Here is an 18,898-nt window from a genome sequence, read left to right on the forward strand (position 1 = left end):
ACGATCCAGTATTTACGATCCAGGGGCTGAGAGGCACTCGTTTCCCGCGCAATCAAGCAAAGCGCGCGCAGCAGCCAATCGGAGAGTAGCGGCAGAAGTAACGCCATCTAGGAAATGAGACGAGAAACGGTCATCCATTTCTTTTGCTTTCTTTTTCCTTCTCGTCTCTTCTCTCGGTTACGCGTGACCAGTGACAAGGTTAGGTTAATTTGGTTTTTATGGCGCAAAAGCAGCTAAGGCTATGCTGCGCCACACACAAGACTTTCAGGAATGGACACTAAAAAGATGAGATTTTAAAGCTTATTTAGCAGGTTACATTCTTTCAGAAAGTTTAGCAAGTCAGGCAGAGGTACTAGAAGGTCATCTCCTAAGAACAAAGCAGGATGTAAAGGTACGTGTTGTTTGTATAGCTTGCTGCAATGTTTTTGTCTCTGTGTTTCAATGGTAGGACATGTGATTAGGATGTGCATAAGTGTTAACGCTTCTTGGCATTTTTCACACGTTCGTTGTTCTTCCTTTGCCAGTAAGAAGTTGTGCGTCAAGTGTGTGTGTCCAATGCGAAGTCTGCATAATACAACTTCGATAAACCGTTGCTGGGTTAGACAAAGAGGAGATTCGCCCCTAAAACAGTGATGCCAGCTTTGGCTATAAATAGCCAATTTGGGCTATAAAAAAAAATGTTGACATTGTCTTGGGCGAGTTGGCCATATTTGAGCAACTAAAAATGACAGGCTCGGCTTTATTTGGGCTGTGAGTCACACCGTCACGAATAACAGGTGACTATTATGTAGCAGACACAAATCTCTAAAAATGCATTACCATTTGGCCTTGAAGAAGCCGAACACGCCCAAGTTCATCAGGAATCCGCACACATTGTCGCCTAAGCGAGCAGAAAACCGTGCAACAAGCACCAGCGTTTTGTGTCCATGTTAACCCCAGCGATTGTGAAACGCTTTTTCGGAAGTCATACTTTGGCTGTGCTGAGATGTGAACCACGCAATGTTAGGCCGCAATTCCGCAATAGAAGCCAAGGAGTTGGATGTTTATTTGTAGTGGTACAGGTGGGCTTTTTTCGCAGATTGCATAGGGTTTAACCACAACTGAATTTCGACCTTGGAGTGGTTTACGGGACCTTTAAGCAGCCGCAACGCATGCAGTGGTGTTGTGTATGCAGTAGAACCTACACAAGTTCGAGTGCATATTCAGCAAAGAATGAAGAGTCATGCAGCTGGCCACAGTCACGAATACTAAGCTCACGTGTTTTGCCCAATATCATAATTTAACTCCTGCGTTCACTGTTCGTACCTGGTGTGACATCTAGATTACTTGCAGCAAGTATAACCAGAAGTTTTTTTCAGCTACAGTTCTACCGAACGGGATTGGTTAGTTGTTACGGGGCTCCATGCTGTATAAGAAACCAAGGCGGTAATGATCTACAACTCTGTCTCTTTCCAGCACTGCGTCTATCATTATCATGCTGTTGTTTCGGGACTCGAAAGCCAAACGATTATCACTATCTACTAGATGCAAGGCTCTATCGTTCACTGCCACGACAATATGAATGCATTCATTGAAAGTAAACATTAACCTATGTTAGACATTGATGAGCAGCACTGTTGCCAGGGGGTGGCCCTCTAGGCCCTTGCAACCCCCCCCCCCCGTAATTAAGAATGTGCCCCCCCCCCGAAATAATTCAGCCACGGCCACTGTCAATAAGCAGCCATTTTTGTATATAGTGGAGCTAAACTGAATTGAATGCACCAACTGAGTGTTAACAGGGACAGCGGCAAAGGCTGGCGACTATGATCATAAAATGTACCTGGGGAAAAAAAATAATCCTTGGCCATGTTTTGCTTCATTTGTAAAATAATGCAATGTTACTGATAGCTGGTCCACTAAAACAGCTCAGTTCAGAAAGTAACTTTCCAATAGCAATAAACATGGTGAGATGCGGCTTGCCCAGTTTTGTTCTGTTCATCTTTATCTTCATTTTCTTTAACATTGAAAAGTTTGTCCAACTGCACACAGAGTTGAAGTGCATTTATTTGCTTAATAATCACCTGAATATCCATACGTTCAAGTTCTCGAAAGCAAGCTGTTCGATAAACTATCGGCGAGGTCTGTACATAAACTTGACTGTAGGTGCAGAACCGCAGTTCGTCAATGTTTCCGGAGTCCTCTACTATGGAGTCTCTCATAATCACATTGAATACGCTAATAACGAATCGTACACAAAAAATTGTAATAGTCAAAAGTGCAAATGTAAGTGAAAATAAAACTGCAAATGTGATTGGCTATATTTGGCTACAAATATTTTTGCTCTTTTTTGCCTTGCGCTTCATTTGGGCTATAGTAGCTCTGTAATTTGGCTACGCCGCCTCGTTCGACATGGCAACACTGTCTGCCAGTTCATAAACAAGACGAGCTCGAGAGGGGCGAGTACAGTAAATCAGCTGGGGCCCAAACACAACTTCCAACTTCCTTATTTTTTTCAGAAGACATTTTCTTATGAAAAAACGGGTTTGCTCGCGAGCTCATGATGATTGTAGTATCACAGCATCGGTGGTTCCCTATAATGAGGGAACTCCTTACAAAAGATTGCAGCAGATGTTCTACAAAGCCTGTTTTGAGCAATCGCACCCCATGTGCGGTGATCTGATCTACAACGAGCAAACCGCCATTGTTAACCGAGCAGGATTGTGCATTAAAGGCAGTGATTCTTCTCTTTAGAGCTGCGACTTTACAAAATAGCAATTCACAAAAATATCTGTCGAAGGAATGTCGACACACGCAGCGCTGCTCTGCAGAAAGATCCCGCTGGCGGAACTTCCTTGCCAACCAGTACCTGCTCCGAGGAAGAGGATGGTGAGCTCTCACTCACCTTCCAGCTGTTTGCAAACAGGGAGAGGTCTGGTGCATGTCTCGTGTAAAGGGGTTCAACTGTTCTACGCACAGAGTATGAAATAAACACTGTGGCTGCTCCGACTCCAGATAGACAATAGAAGTTGTGGTCTGCAGATTATCATGCGGTAGATTTTACCACAAGACTAAGACACCAGCCACGACATGGTCGAACTGCAAGCCGGTGGGAAAAGGCAGTTTTTGCAGCATTTAGTTTGCACATGAAAACTTCAAACGTTTTAGTCGGCTGAAGACCTCATGAAAAATGCTTCTTTCTATTTGAAAAGTTTTTCTTTTAAATGCAAGGAAAGAGGTTCCATTCCTGAAACTTTTCAGCAATGTGAAAGTAAATGCCCACCTGCACATTACTTCACTTTTGCTTCATGACTTTCATAAGCATAATGAACTCAAATGTAGATGTTGGTCCTAATATACTGGCAAACATGCACCCTCGGGCATTGGCGAAGAATTGGGTGAATAGGATAAAATACTTAAAATGCATAAAGAAGCGTAGTGGTTTTATTAGGAATTTCCTTTTTTTTTTTCAGCTTGTAATGAAATATTAGAAGAAGAAGAAAGAATGGAACAAGTGACGCAAGACAATGTCAAGAAAGTCGTTGGCTTCACTCTGAGCGCTGGTTGCCATGGTGAAGAAATTTCTTTTTTACCTCGTGGAGAAATTCAAGGAGTTTCTTGAAAGACTAAAGAAAGAGGACGAAAAGAAAGAACAACAGCAGCAGCAGGCACAACAGGCGCAGGAACAGGGCCAAGGCGCATATGCCGCAGGCACATCCCCGGACGGCACCTCTCCACAAGGTACATAGCCGCGAGACTCACGGACAGAGCGCTTGCAGTGAATATTTTCTGTGTGGTTACTTTTCTTGCTTTTGCATATAATCTTTCGTCAAACTTTTTTCATAGCGACTGGATATTAAAAGACAATTTGTTGCCACTTGTCTGAAAGTTATTTTTGTGACTGCTTCAGGGTAACTGTTCTTTACAGACGAGACTGGTTTTTACATTAAGCTTTGGTTTTGCAGGCAATAATAATAATCATTGGAGTTTAACCACAACATGACTGTGATAGATACTATAGTGGAGGGCTCTGGAAATTAAGACCACTTGTGGTTCCTTTAACGTGAACCTAAATCAAAGCGCACGGTCCTCGTGCACTTTTGTCTCAATCGAAAACGCGGCAGCAATGGCTAGGATTCGATCCCACAACCATAACTTGCGACTTTGCAAGTCAGTTCACGGAACTTTACTAGGCACCTTCACATCAGATGGGAAACGTACTGCACTATTACATGCCACAATATCCTGGCGCCAATGACAATGTAGCAAGAGCATTTCAGCTATGTGCGCAAGTTATGTGCAAATTCCTTGCATGCTGGCTTTTTAGCATAACTTGAACTGACAACAAATAGTTGCCCTTAGAGGGGGTGCTGACACCCCCCTGTAAAGTTGTTTGCACCGTGTGGCGCACGTGTCTCGCCCCAAAGCCACATTTCAGGTAACGACTGCCGGGCGATAAGTGGCGTTGTATTCGCGTTGAGCACCACTATCGTCATCATGATCAAGGGGTAGCGCCGGCAGTGACCCCTGGCGGAAGCGAGCCTTGGTGGCGGGCGAGAGTCGAGCGAGTCTCTTCTGCGCGTGGCAGTAGCCGCGAACGGTTGTCTCTAGCATGGGTCCTCGGCGCGGTGCACTGGGGGCCTGCGCGTTGGGGGCCCTCCTGGTAAGTCAAGCGTTGGCGACGCCGCCTGGGGTGTGTTAGTGTGTTTTTCGTGTCATTGTGTAACAATGGCCTAGTGTGTTGATAACAACTGATGTATCATTCGGCGGACGATATTGTCTTCTAAATTAGTTAAATAAATGTGTATTGCTCTTGGTTTGTACCGACAGTGTCAACTGTGTTTGTTCACTCCATGAGCATGGTGGTGTCGCTCGCCTATCCAGACCCGGCAACTTTAATTATTTACAAAAATATGTGGAGCACACAAATAAGGCATTATAGACCCTTTTAAAAATTATAAAGTTAGCTTTCCTGTCATGCTGTTTCAACAACTTCAGGCGGGTGGTCATTTAGTGCAAACAGCCAGCTTAAGCGCAGTTTTCTTCTGCGATAACATAGAAAATGTAGTCAGCTCTCTTGATTTACCCCAGAATGCAGAGATGTTACTTGGCTCGCGCCTTCGACTTGACTAAGTCGGCGTGAAGCAAGCAGCAGACTTCAAAACGCCTAAGTCAGCCTCCGCGTTTCGTAGATGCTAAGGCTGTCTTGCTTGGTCAAGTCAAGAACGAGCTTCAAAGCAGAAACACGCTGCTCACCTGCCAACGAGGTTAATAATAAAGTTGTTTGCGTAAGACACGTGTTACGGCAAAAAAAGACCATACGTTTTAAAATAACTATGATAAAGAAGTACCACAAGCATATTTTTGCCATTTTATGGCTAACGAGCGGCACATGGTGCCTGCCGTCACAGCGATGCGCAGTGTTGCTTCTGTAAAGCGTCCGTTGCCCGCTGGTTTTAGTGGCCACCCAAATGCGGCGCGTTTCTTCACGCTTGCTTGTTTGGAGGCGAAACAAGCATCGCGTTGAGTTCTTTCGTTGTCTTTTTTTTTCAACAGAATGCCATGGCGTTTTAGTGCTGACCTGGCTCACGAGGTAACGAGATTGTCATGGTATTCGCCTTTCTGTTCGCCTGCGGACATGCTTGTAGCAAGCTAGGTCACAGTTATATTTTTGAGAACAAAAGGTTCCTCTTGTTGAGTTTGGTAAACAAGAGAAAATGCGGGGGTCAGGACATTGCCCTCAGCAGAATTTTGCCTCGCGGGGTGCAGCAATGTCTCGCTGCATGATGGTGAAGGGGGAGGCACAAGATCAGGAAACCCGTGATAGAGGCACCTCTTTTTTTTTGTGTGTGTGGTGTGTGTGTGGAATTTTTCGTAGTGTTGCGCTGCAAGCGATGCCTTTCTGAGCGAGAAACAGCGCCCTAGACGGGACGAAAGAATAGGCGAGGCACACAAACACAGCATCGAGTCAATTTGGTATGGAAAGAGGTGGAAGATGTCGTCGTGTTTCAGGAAAACAGAAATAGTCTTTGCGGTTATGGAACACTTTGGCGTCGTCACTGCCGGGGCGATTAATACGCACATGAGTGTAGTCGACACATCCTGTAACGCCAATGAACTCAGCCACATTATAAAAGTCCCGAATAACTAAAGAAAAAGCCGCCGGCTGCGGAAAGCGTACCAGCATCGCATACAGGTGCTTTGCGATGAGTAGCGTAGCTTTTCCGACTGCACGGCACACTGTCGACTACGGAATGCAGATGAGATTCCCGTTGTCTGTTTGTAATGTGCCAGCGCCGTAAAACCTGAGTCATCAGAAGCTGTAACACTGGAGGCATAGGCTGTCTTTGGTTGTCCCCACTTTCGCGGAGCGGCAACATAGCCAGCAGCTGCGGCACGACGTTCTTCGTGAATCAGTACCGAGCGTGGAATTGTTGCTCGTCGTACAACTCCATCGGATTTTCTCGGTCACGTAAAGCGGGTCGAAGAATTTTCGGCAGGCAGTGCGCCTCAGAAAATGCTATGCTTATGGCGAGGCAAGCAAACTCAAAAGCGGCCACCCTCCACGCGACGTCCATTCGAGAGGTGGCCATGTTGGAATAACGCATGAAGTCGCTTTCAAGCTAGCCCCGCAGCTGACTTGAAACTTGTCCTGACTTCGACCGAGCCAAGTCGCCTTCAAGTTGTCCGCACGTTCGAGAACGATTTATGGCGACCGGCAAGACTGTCTTAAGTCAAGAACGAATCAAGTACGAGTCATGTAACATCTCTGCATTCGGGGGTAAAACACACTTGATAGGCCAGCCCCGGCACGTCCAACTGGGACACTTTTTTTTTATTTATTTAACTGCGAAGATGATGGCCTGGCAGACATCTGGGTCTTTGCTCTGCACAGCGAGGTTCACGATGACGCCTTGCGCAATGCCCGTGGTTGCCAGCTGCGCTCGCATCAGAACGCCGTGGCCGCCCCTGTCGACACCGAGCAAGAGTAGCACCTGGACTCTTGCCGTCCGGCACTTTGTCCAAGCGTTCGCACACCTTCGTGCCCGAGAACTGGATGATCTGCTGTACAGCGTCTGCGAGCAAAGACAGCACCACCCGGAGGAGTCTCCCTTAGTTCGATTTTACATTATCTTATTTCCTTAAACATCATGAACGAGAAGCCAGCCAGACATCTTTTTGGAGGAATGTCTACGACCAGCTCAAACATTTGCAAGTGTTCATTGCATTTCAATTCCCATGTTTGTTACCTCCGAAAAGTAACAAGCACATACATGTTTGAAGAGTACATATGCTGCAGCAGATTGCTTCTTTTATACACATGAACGACTTTCTTTTATATTATTACAGTCAATGCAGTTAGAATCTACGGACGTTGGACCATCGCAATAAGTACGCTTATTTTGTCTGCAGCCTTGACATTTAAATGTTGCTACTTTTCCATTCGGATAATGCTGCACGTAGCACTGTGTTACGGCAAACAAGCGTGAACAACTAACACATTACAATTTGTCTATCTTATACCCGTGACACACGGGCAAAAGTAAAGTACTTTGAAGTAAACCCCTTTTGTCGCCTAAGGGGACTATTTGCAGCAAGGAGTGGCGCTGATGACACACGGCACCGAACTACTGCTTTAGGCGGTGCCTCAGAAGAACGCTGCATGAAAAATGGCGCTGTTTGTGGAAGCAGCAAGATTGGAAATATTAAAAAGAATCTGTGCATGTGCATCACATTCAGCGACGCCGGAGCATAAAACCGTTTTTTTTATTGTCTGGTGGCTTATAATGCGCATACCTATAATTTTCTTTCGCTTTTTTGCATTTTTAGCAGCAACTTAAGTTTGTCTGGCAACTATGAACAGTCGGTGTTTTGCTGTTTTTGTTTTTGTCGTGCTTTTTACATGGCTGCGTCCAGCTGGGTCAGTGACGGGGTGCCGCGTTTCACCATGGTTCTGCGATGTCTCAGCGCAGAGACAGAGATAAAGCAATAGTTGAGGTGGGCCTGACTCTTGTCGCCCTCGGCTCCATCGAAGATGAACTTACGCCCGTGTACGGGGAATACCGGCGTCGGTGAGGCTCTCGGCCATCGCCTGGTACACTCCACCGTTGTGCTTTTGCCCTCGCAAGGCGTCCTAATGGTCCTCCCATAGCTTTATCAGCGCCTAGGTCTCCTTTTCAGTCCACTGGACGCGCGGTTTTTTTCTTCACCGACTGAGCCGACTCCATTGTTACAAGATACTACGTCGCCGACACAGAAATTGCCGCTGCCAACCCTAACATGATCGCACTAGTGACGTAATGCAGGCGTTTGAGAGTATGGAAAGACTATAGGCCTTCACTTTTCAACAAATCGCACTGCTGCTGAAAATGAAAACATTTTCTCAGCGCAAAACAAAAAATAATGACAGGGCACCGCAGTGTTGCGACACGTTTTCTTGTATTGATAAATTATGCACACTGTGTGCGAGAGTACTCCCTTCCTGCCAGAAAAGTAGATGCGGGATCTGCTTTTGCGAAAAGGATCTTTGCCGGAAAGAAGTTACTCCTTTGTCGTGTGTCACTGCGCCCGAACGCCTTTCCGAAAGATGTCCCCTTGTCTAAAGGACTTCAGGGTGCCCGTGTGTCAGGGGCATTACGCAGGTAATGTAAAGTCGCATCCCGCCACAAGAAAGTCTGCTTCAACGAAATTTTTGCCACAACGAAGACTTTTTTCATTCCGCCATAATCAAAGCTTTTTCTTCAGGAATGTCAGCGAAACACAAGAAGTTGACGCAGCCAACGCATGAAGCCTTAGACAAGGCTGTCTACACCTGGTTTGTTGAGACGCAGGCCAAGAAAATTGCCCTTAGCGGCGATATTGTGCGCCAGAAAGCGTTGGATTTTGCTTGCGTGCTCGGCATTGACCATTTTAACGCCAGCGTAGATTGGCTGAACCGTTTCAAAGCCCGCCACATTGTCATCGGCAAAGTTTTGTGCGGTAAAGATGCTTCGGCGGATACAAAAGGTGCCGCCGCATGAATGTCGGCCAGCCTCGGCAGCATCCTGACAGACTACGTACTGTCAGATATATATAATGCCGATGAGACAGGCCTTTTCTACGAGATGCTTCCCAACAAGACTTTGGATTTTAGGGGCAACGCTGTCACGGACGATAGCATAGAAAAAAAAGGGTAACCGTGCTTCTGTGTGCCAATATGGATGGCTCAGATAAGCTGCCTCTTTGGATTATTGAGAAGAGCGCGAAACCATGCTGTTTCAAAGGAAATCGGCGCCTTCCAGTGAGGTGTGTGGGCAACAGCCGGGCGTGGTTGACCTGTGCAATTTTTGGTGATTGGGCCAGGGGATTCGACCGGGACACGAGCAGGCAAGGCCGAAAGGTGTGCCTGTATTTAGACGATTGTTCTGTGCGCACCACTGAGGATGTGGAGCTCAAAAACATGCAGCTCAAGTTTCTGCCCCTGAACTGCACGTCCATCATTCAGCCCCTTGACCAAGGGGTCATCCAGTGTGAAGAGCAATCACCGCAAGCGTCTTATTCAGAGGCTGATTTTCGACACTCGGTTGGGGCGAGAGACGAAAATCGACCTGTTCATAGCGCTTCAAATGATTGCTGCTTCGTGGTGTGTGACGGGGAGCGCCATAGTCGCGAATTGGAGAGGGTCAAGATTTCAGGTTCTACTATTGATGCTTGCCACGAGGACGAATGGCCCGACGAAGAAATCGCAGTCAGATGGGCAGACCTGCAAGAAAGCGATGCGCCTGCTGATGTGGACCTTAACGAGTACCTCCTAGCCGACTCGGACTTGGTGATGCGCGAGGAAATCACTGACAAAGACATCATAAAGAGGGTACAAGAATAGAGTGCTTCGTCAGACGAAGATACGATAACCGCACAACGCGATCCCATGCTACCATTGACTTCGTCGGTGCTGGACGCGTTCGACATCATCAGTCGTTGCTCTGTGGTGCAGGACGATGACAAAGCAATGGCTCTGTTGGCGGCGTGCGAAAGTCATGTAGTGCCATCGCTTGGCAAGAAGCGAAAACAGGCGAAGTTGACAGATTTTTGGAATTAAAGCTTGTTTTCGAGTGAGCAAGTCGATTGTCATGTATGTGTTATACCATATCGCAACAACGAATTTCCGCGACAACAAAGTTTTTCACCCGCCCCCGTCAATTTCGTTGTAGCGGGATTCGACTGTACTTCCATTTAGTCATACTCCTTGAGATACTGGAAAGTGACGTCTACTGCAGGTTTAATTTAATTTAGATTTTATGTATGCAGATCTTACAAGAACAGCCAGTTTGAGTAATCTTAAATAAGATCACCGGAGAAAGGAGCGGAAATGCCCATCATGCTGAGCTAACTTGCACCATGTATTTAAAAAAAAAAACCTCCACAAGTGCCATTGACCCAGTACTGTTTCAAACAGTGCACAGTACATCATGATTTTTTTTTGCCAAACTGCCTGGCTGAGTAATTAACAAAAAAAATGGCATAATTAATTTTTCGACTAGTAACTCTACTGAAAGTTGTAGAACTAGGTATTAAGAAATGTCTAAATATATCATCTATGCTAGGCTGACTTTTCCGAACCACTACGCCTGTAAACAAATTACAACACATATGTATGGTATTTTAGCTTCTTCTTGGCTAAGTTGGTCAACATAAGTCACTGTAGAGTGAATAAAAATGAAAAAAAGAATGCTCATGGTGTGTTCTTTGTTATGTGTGTGCTACATTGTGATACAGTGACTTTTGCATGTTAACTGACGCTGTTTCAGACCTGCAAACACAGGAGAGGAGAAAGTCCAAAAAAGTTTGACAGCAAAGAATCCGGACTCTTGAAAGTTCAGGTGACCTTGTACACTTGCTCTACCAGGTACTTTGCAAGTGCTGCTAGGGCAATCAAATCATTGAGCAAGTCAAGTTCACTGACTGCACTCTCTTTTTACATCATCTTTGCATGAACATATGTGTTGATAGGTGTCAGATCTGCGGGCACTCATCAAATCTGCGGGCTCATAAGTAAGTGCGTTGCACTTACTTGTGAGCGTTCACGAAAAGGACCCAATAAACCCTTTTCGTAATTTCCAAGTGCGCTTCCCTGCACTGCATATTCGCCCCACTAATGACAGCACCAGTCATGCTTCAAGTGGCAAGGAGGTCCTAGTTGCATGGGCTGGAGATCGTCTATGATGCAAGTTTGCATCATGAGGACCGAGTAGGTGTTTTCTTCGTTGAAGTGCAAGCAAACTGCACTTAACATGTTTCTGACAAGTGACTGGCTCCCATTAGTAGAGTGAACTTTGGAGCAGGAAAGCCAGCTTTAAAATTACGAAACGGATTCACTTCAGCCCCCAGAAATTGCTGCTGTGCATTATCTCACCATTGAGGATGTAGCAAGTGCCAGGGCCTTCTGCCGTTGCCTCGGAACGTGACGGAAGTAGGCAAACCGGTCGCGCACCTTATCATCCGTGTGGAGGAGCGAGCACTCGAAACAACATCAGGATGTCGGGCTGCAGGTCGTTGCAGTGCGCACCGAATTTCACCAGAGCATTCACCACAGCTGCACAACCGGAAGGTGCCGGTATGTCAGCCTTAAGCTGCGTTTCTCATTAGTGGAGTTGCAGTACGTTTGCAAAGTAAAAACGCTGCACTTTCAACGAAATTATACTTGGAAAACATAGTCTTAATATGAATACGTATGTACTAGTATGCCACTACGATACTCATAAAGGCACTTCTTAAAACACAGACACACACAAAAAAAGTTGTTTGTAGCATACATGATGATGCTTTTTTTGGGGGGGGCAATAATTTCATGCTCTTCGAACTCTTCTGTGATTGATACAGGAGTGTAAAGTGCCAGCATACCTGTGTATTTTGGAACCCCAGGTGGTCACGATTTCCGGAGCCCTCTACTACGGCGTCTCTCATAATTATATGGTGGTTTCGGGACGTTAAACCCCACGTATCAATCAAATCAACTTATGCATTTCAGAGCTTGACATTGAACAGAGCCAGTTTTAAAATAAGCTCTGTTGTCGTCCTTGAACTGTTTTGTCCTTTTACCCCATTGACGACAATCAAGAAGCTGAAACTTACTCGAGTGCAAGGCAAAAAGTTATGCCTTGAAAACTATGGCACTTAAAGTTTTAGAACTTGCACAATGAGTTATATAGATGCAGCAGCAGGTGGCTTCGTACTGTTTCCGACCACCCGAATTTTGTAAACAAGCAATTGGCAAGTGACGAAATCCAAGCAGAGGAATTACTAGGCTTATGCGAATAGTGAATTTTAGATCCGAAGCGAACAGTGATTTTGGTCGAATAATTTCGAATCAAATTTGAATAGTATATATCATATATTGTAAAGAAAAGGGGCATATTTTTTTTTGACCTGACAAACATGCAGAGTATTTTTTTAAAAATTGAGACAAGCCCTGTGCAAATGCCATATTTTTGGTTCAAAGGAAGATTAAACAACTTTGAATAGTAGCAGGATTTGACTTTCTGTAGAATGCAAACGATAATATGTGAGTTACGTTCATTTTAAAATTTACTACACTTAGAGCATGTAAGCCGGCATAACAAGCTTCTAAACTTTAAAATTACGAATCAATGCAAATAACTTCGTTATATTCGAAAATTCATTATAAAGGTATATTCCTAACAATAACACCATTATGCATTGGTATGCAGCATATAGTGATAGTGCCAAAAAGAGTTGCTCGGCCCATTTTGTGTCTCTGAGGCTGACATTAGCTAACTTCGGTTATTTGGTAGCGGAGGTTTTGCCAGTGCAATAAACAAGATGTGGCCCTCCTGGTTCGTCCACAAAGTTGAGTCACATCGTCAAAGAACTCGGTGCTCAGCATGGTCACGCTGAGATTTCAATGTTTTCAACAGAGTATTCTCACGCTGGTGCACAGAGAACCGAAGTGACCGCAAGTAACCGCCTTGCTTACTCGTGAAGGCAATGTTTTCTTCGGGCTCTCGATCAACCTGGTACCACTGCCACCAAAGAAAGCCTCCAAAGCACTCACATTGACACAGCTGTCACACGAGGTCCATCTGCACTTCAGCATTGCGTGTTGAAACATTTGGCCTTGGGCACCAGACTAGAGTGATGTGTTGTTCTGTCTGCGATGAATGATTGGCGTGCTCAGGCAGGATCTCATCCTTGAAGAGCACAAATTTTTCGAATGAGTGAAGCACGGACTTTACTGTCACATTTGTTTTACAAACCACTGCAATAAATTTCAGGGAGACAAAAAACTTATCTCTACCTCTACATGCTGTCCCTTTCTTTTCGATAATGAAGGTTTTTTTACTCAAGTCCTATGACTGGGAGCCTCCTACTATGACAGTAAGCCTCCTACAGCTCCAATGGCACTGTTGCGAGCGATTAACAAAAGCTCATTAATGAACTGCTTAATAATTGACCTGAGGACAGCTGTTCATGTGAGAAAGCTGTAGAGCATGCATATTTACAGCATATCCATTTTTGTAAGTCACAAAAGTTGCACGCAACCCCAGACATGCATAGTCGAATTTGGAGGGCGATATCGAAATTGATCGCACCTGGCCCGCACGAAACACAACCGCACTATTACGCCAGACGGTAACTACATTCGACGAGAAAGTCACGAAACTTGAACCAAGGCACTGACGCAGAACAAGGTATGTAAAATCGGCAAGTATTCTGATATTAGGTCGGCAAACATTCCCATGTACACAAGTCAACAGCGTATCTTTCAGGCACAATGTGCTGAGCTGATCTTTTTGACCCGTATGGAGGAAGAAACAACAGTGGATTCTGCAGAGTTTCACGCTTCATAGAGTAAGGAGACAGCGAAATCGCAGTTTTCGCACGCATAGCTCGAAATAAACATATATGCACCCGAAATCCCACGCACAAGGTAAGGAGAGTCGCTGGTGCAAGTGAGGTCACTTGCCACTCTTCATGAAAAAGACGGCCGTGACTACCACTGCCTCGAGCATGAAACCTCATCTCTTATCTGCGAGCCTCACCTTTCCAATGCATTTACCGTAACATCGCCGTGGCCTCCTCCTTAATGTACCGTCACTCAGCAAACAATTGATGCAGGTGTGCTGCGAGTTACGTGTGGCACCTATAAACTGCAAAGCGACCGGGAAACAGTGAGACAATCAAACACGTGCAGCAAGTATTTAAAAAAAGAGACATACAAAAGCTAGCAAATTTTACGGGTTCACAATGTCACAGGGATGCTGACATAAAAGCTTTGTATGTTGTTTTCTCCGTTCTGATAAGTAACCAATGTTGATTGATCACGGCCGGAAACCTCATTTGCACAAGCACATGACAGTTAATTATGTTCTGACGTCGTGTAGCACCCAGTCATAGTTTTGGTTTCAGGGCACACTGAGAAAGGAATAACCTGGGACGTGTTACGAACACATCCGGCCATGTGGGACCCGTTCGAGGGAGAGGGGAAAGCACCCCCTAGTCACCCGAGAGGCAAGGTGCAAAGTGGGGCCCATACATGTATAACAGGAAGGTGGGGGCACTGGGATGAGCCTTGGTCCTCTCTCAAAGAAAACCCTTTGCACGCTTATGCATGTGACCACACGAAACAGTGACACATAAGCCATGTTGACAGCTGCACCAGCAAGCCCTAGAAAGGTGCATGGAAATAAGCAAAATGTATCGATGATGGTTATTTCAATTATTTTAGATTCATAGTGATAATTCAAGCTGGTAAATGAGGTAAATAATTCTGTAGCCATAGAAACTTAATACTGAAAGTTTCGTCAGTAATGTTTCAAAGTACGAGGTTCGTAGGTTTTCCTTGATGTATCTTGATGTCATGAAAAACAATGATGCATCGGCCTAGCACAAGGATGTAACTCCATTAAATTCAATGCACCCCAAATAAGCATTCACTCGAGAGTAAGTGTCAGTATTTGTTTTTTCTTTAATGTTTGTCCTTGTTCCTCCACTTTGAAGATAAACGTTTGACGGCTTAAAATATTCAGTGCATGCTGCTAAATGGCAATGTGGCATGAGGCAAGTGTGTGTTCTAGGATATTCTAGTTTGGTGTTCTAAGGAGCTCAAGTGAAGTTCATGATTTGTCACTGATACTGCTCCCTGAACACCACACACAACAAAAATGGAATAGACTCTGAATCAGTGACTGAATTTTGCACTCTTCTCAATATATAAATTGGACTTGTATACTGAAGTTGCACACGAAAGCCGCAAAAAATGCAGAATTTTCCCACTATAGCGAAGATGGAAGTCAGCGAAGCTGCTACTATGAAAGGTCTACAGTAGTAAATATTGGTATAGTATGTCCATGTATATCAAGCACCCTTTGGCCATGAATGAAAGACTTGGTGCTGCTAGTCACTCCCCCACTATGTTCAGCTTCGGTAAGCGCTGCGGTATGGGCAGGTATATGTTGACAGCTGACAGTACAAAGCCGAGGTACCAAACCTTTAAGCAATGCCTCACGGCACGTACTAGCTCTTCCTCCACAGCATCGGAAAGAAAGAATTTGTATTTTCTGTAACATTACAGAAAAGTCGCACGAGCAAAAGGCACCAAGGCCTGAAAGAGGCTCCAGCTTCAATGTGCTTATGAGTTGCACTACGGCAAAACATTTGCACCCATATCAGCCTCTTGGGCATCCTGCACGTTGTCTTAGAACAGTTACGGGGCTCACTTTCCTCTTCTTTTCATTTAAAAATCACTCCCCCCCTTTCCCCATCGTCGATCTGGCCAAGTCTCTGCTGAGCCAAAGACGATAGGGGACCGCACATGTGGTGCCAAACTGGTCGCTGATAAGCGCTCGTTGAAACCTCACTGTCAACTCGAAAAAAGGTCAAATTTTGTGCAGTCACAGTGGTGTGCGCCTCAGTTACATAGTGCTCCAACGACCTAATCCACATCGGTAGTATTCATGTGCTGGCACCGGGCGCACGAACGCTTTTGCTCATGTCAGCCTCTAGGTGGACGAGCTGCTCTTTTTTCACGATAACAGCTACCCAACATGGCAAAACTCGAATCAACAGCAGCGGTTAAGTATTTTGCGGCAATGGATTTGTGTTGTTTTCGAACCCATTCATGCTTGCGTGTGTTCGTGCTTTTTCAATGACCTTTCTTCCTTTTAGCAAAATCTTTTCATCAAGAGCAAAAATGGGCATAATGGTTTCTCAAAAGTGCTACCAGAGAGTATCACAAAACTTGTGAGAGACACGTCGGCAGTGACAAGGAGCCCCTGTGCTAAGGGACTTTATACAGAAACCGATCCAAATATGCTCCAAAAATTGTTCTACACATCGTTTTGTCCATGGACACACTGCACCAGAACCTAGCCAAACAAAGCTTCGTTCTAAAAGTGACACATTTCAAAGCCTGCAGGACAAGTTGTCATGCTGCACGAAAGAGCCGTCTGAATTACTGTACATTGTCTGCTGCTGTTTAGCCACACGATGACTAATGCTTATAATGAGTTATATCACAGGGTATGCGCACTTTATGCTATGCCTCTTATAAGGTAAAGAGAATAAGGATTGAGAAGCAGTACCACCTTCGCAACGATGAGGCTACTGGGTGCCTCATCCAGTGCCCAGTGTCTTTCGGATCTATATGAATGCCTATATTTGCACTTAATTGTTCCCAATATAACTAATATCCTTATCTAACTTATCTGCCACCAGAAATGATTTACAAGATCTTAAGCAGAGACCCTTCTTAGGAGGAAACTGCTCCACTGGGAGTAGTACCTGTGTTCCATGGCATCACAAAGAATATACCCATTACCAATACCACAAATTCGGATGAACCACTCTTTGCTGAGACTTGAAAAATATTAAACCCAAACACCACATGCATGAGAATCCAAAGTACAGTGATCCAATCACACCAATCACAGTCACTCAAGCTGTCATTTGCACTACTGGACTCCTGCAGCTTCGGCAATTATTATTCTGCATTGCTTGCATGAGGGCAATTACTCTGGGGCAAAAGTGGCATGATTCCCGTGATATATAACGTAAAACAATATCCTTGTTATAAAACGTGACGGAAACTGTTTTTGAAGGTCGTGCAGTACGGTTTTTTTTTCGGGGGGGGGGGGAGGGAATGTGAGCATTTGTTATTTCTTCTGCACACATAAGATCTAGTGGCCAAGCGTTTTTTTTTTTTTTGACCTCGCAATTGGCCTGTGTCGTTGCTAACTTCACATAATTTAAGATCCCACATGCCTTAGCTATTGCGAATGAAGAATGTATTCCACGGCAAGTCCGCCAAAAACGCACACAGCGGTATCGCACCCCATCACTTTGAGATTTTTCAACTACTTCGACAAACTAAGGTTAAACGTATGCCACACATGTATGCACCAAAGAACTGTAGTCAATTAGAGGAAACAGGTGGCAAGCTTCCCCCACACACAATCACAGACAATAAATCACCGCCGTGTCCACAACCCGCGAATCCTCTGTACACATCTCTTACTAACATATAGAGACGTGACCACGTTGTTATATATACATACACATATACATACACAATATATACATACACAATATACATACACAATGGCCTCTTAATTGCGCAGCAGCGCCGCGCTCGACTTCTGCTAGGCGCGGTACATTCCGTTAATTAAAACGGCCAGCGTCGCTCATGCACTTGCGAAATGCACCGCGGATAGCACCCAACTCTTGCGAAGAAGCCACAACTACAGCAGAAAAATTTTCAGCCAAGAAATGCACCGCGGATAGCACCAAACTCTTACGGAGAAGCCACAACTACAAGAAAAAAACTTATTTGCCAAATTTAGCGACAGTCTGGCAACAACCACCCTTCCAGTCTGGACACCACTTATGCAACGCCAAAAGGAACCTTGCCGCACTACATACATTTTGATGACCTACATACATTATATATATATATGCCAGGTATCTTGCAGCTGTGGCCGAGGAAGTCGCACGCGAAGCACGCGTCGGCAGCGCCGCCTACATCAGGCAGCGACCGCTTCTGACCCCTGACCACAGAACACCTACCGCGGCATCCAGCGCCCGTACTTCTTCGAGGTTCTCTTGCCGCCGCTTCCGTTTCGCTTCTGCTTCGCGACGTCTGACCGCAGGATCCGCTTGACGGCGAGCCCGCCGCATTGCTGCCTCGGCCTCCGAGCTGTTCACGCGGCCGCTGCTTGCGTCCACGGCGTCATCTTGTTCGCACTGCTGAACGACAAGTGCGCTGGCTTCGGTTTTGGCGCGCTTCCGCGCTTCGTAAGCTTTTCTATAACGCGCTAACCTGGCCTCCCTTTGCTCCGCTGTTTCAGCGAGTAACTTTGCCTTTGCTTTGGCTTTCGCGGCCTGCCGTCTAGCTATCTCTGCCGGATGATTGGATTCGGCCTGTCGCTTGCGCTGAAGCGCGCGCACGGATAGCCCAGTCCACCGAGTGCCAGACGGTGTGCCGTAGGCGTTCTGCGGCGTGCCATCCATGGCGAAAGTAGAAACACAGAACACCTACTGGTAGAAAATGTTTTGATTGAAATCACACGATCGCGGGGAAACCAGCTGCACCAGCTGAGCGATCAAGCCGGCCGCTGAGCCGTAGCCGATCGAGGGCCGGCTAAAAAGCCGTTAGAAGCGCCCTCAAACCAACGCTTCTAGAACTAGTTCTGGAAACGTTGGGGATAACGTTACATTAGCATGTTGGAAAACCAACATCTAGCACCTGTGCAACATTAAAGGGACCGAAAACTAATTTTTATGACACTTTTTAAAATCCAAACCTCGGCGTTAATCACGGAATGGTAACACGGAAAACGCTGTGAAACATTCGTCATAACCAAACTTTTAAATTCGCAGCGATTATGATGAAATACACCAATAAGACATTCTGCAAACAGTGGGAGGT

The 18,898-nt window shown here is 45.5% G+C and overlaps 1 protein-coding gene and 1 long non-coding RNA gene across 5 annotated transcripts; one reads left to right on the forward strand and one right to left on the reverse strand.

Annotated features, from left to right (window-relative positions):
• Nucleotides 1–2: 2 nt before the first annotated feature.
• LOC142767291 (uncharacterized) lies at nt 3–3,853 on the forward strand. Its single transcript, XR_012884810.1, has 2 exons — nt 3–391; nt 3,450–3,853. It is a non-coding gene; the product is annotated as an uncharacterized LOC142767291 (long non-coding RNA).
• Nucleotides 3,854–6,790: 2,937 nt separating this feature from the next.
• LOC119180035 (uncharacterized) lies at nt 6,791–18,689 on the reverse strand. 4 transcript variants are annotated; one of them, XR_012884809.1, is made up of 5 exons: nt 17,569–17,774; nt 14,016–14,123; nt 13,028–13,163; nt 11,369–11,548; nt 6,791–7,052 (listed from the first exon to the last, which is right to left on the reverse strand). XR_012884809.1 is itself a non-coding variant. In XM_075868712.1 (5 exons), the coding sequence occupies exons 1-3, from the start codon at nt 18,478–18,480 to the stop codon at nt 13,041–13,043; spliced, it is 675 nt and encodes a 224-aa protein (XP_075724827.1). In that variant the 5' UTR covers nt 18,481–18,688; the 3' UTR covers nt 6,791–7,052; nt 11,369–11,556; nt 13,028–13,040. The 4 variants fall into 4 exon arrangements, 3 of the variants coding, with proteins under 3 accessions (XP_075724827.1, XP_075724826.1, XP_075724828.1); XM_075868712.1 differs by lacking the exon at nt 17,569–17,774 and adding an exon at nt 18,037–18,688 and having other exon boundaries at nt 11,369–11,556; XM_075868711.1 differs by lacking the exon at nt 17,569–17,774 and adding an exon at nt 18,037–18,610.
• Between the last annotated feature and the right edge of the window lie 209 nt (nt 18,690–18,898).

The sequence above is a fragment of the Rhipicephalus microplus genome, chromosome 7 (genome assembly GCF_043290135.1).
Source record: "Rhipicephalus microplus isolate Deutch F79 chromosome 7, USDA_Rmic, whole genome shotgun sequence".
NCBI classification, from domain to species: domain Eukaryota; kingdom Metazoa; phylum Arthropoda; class Arachnida; order Ixodida; family Ixodidae; genus Rhipicephalus; species Rhipicephalus microplus.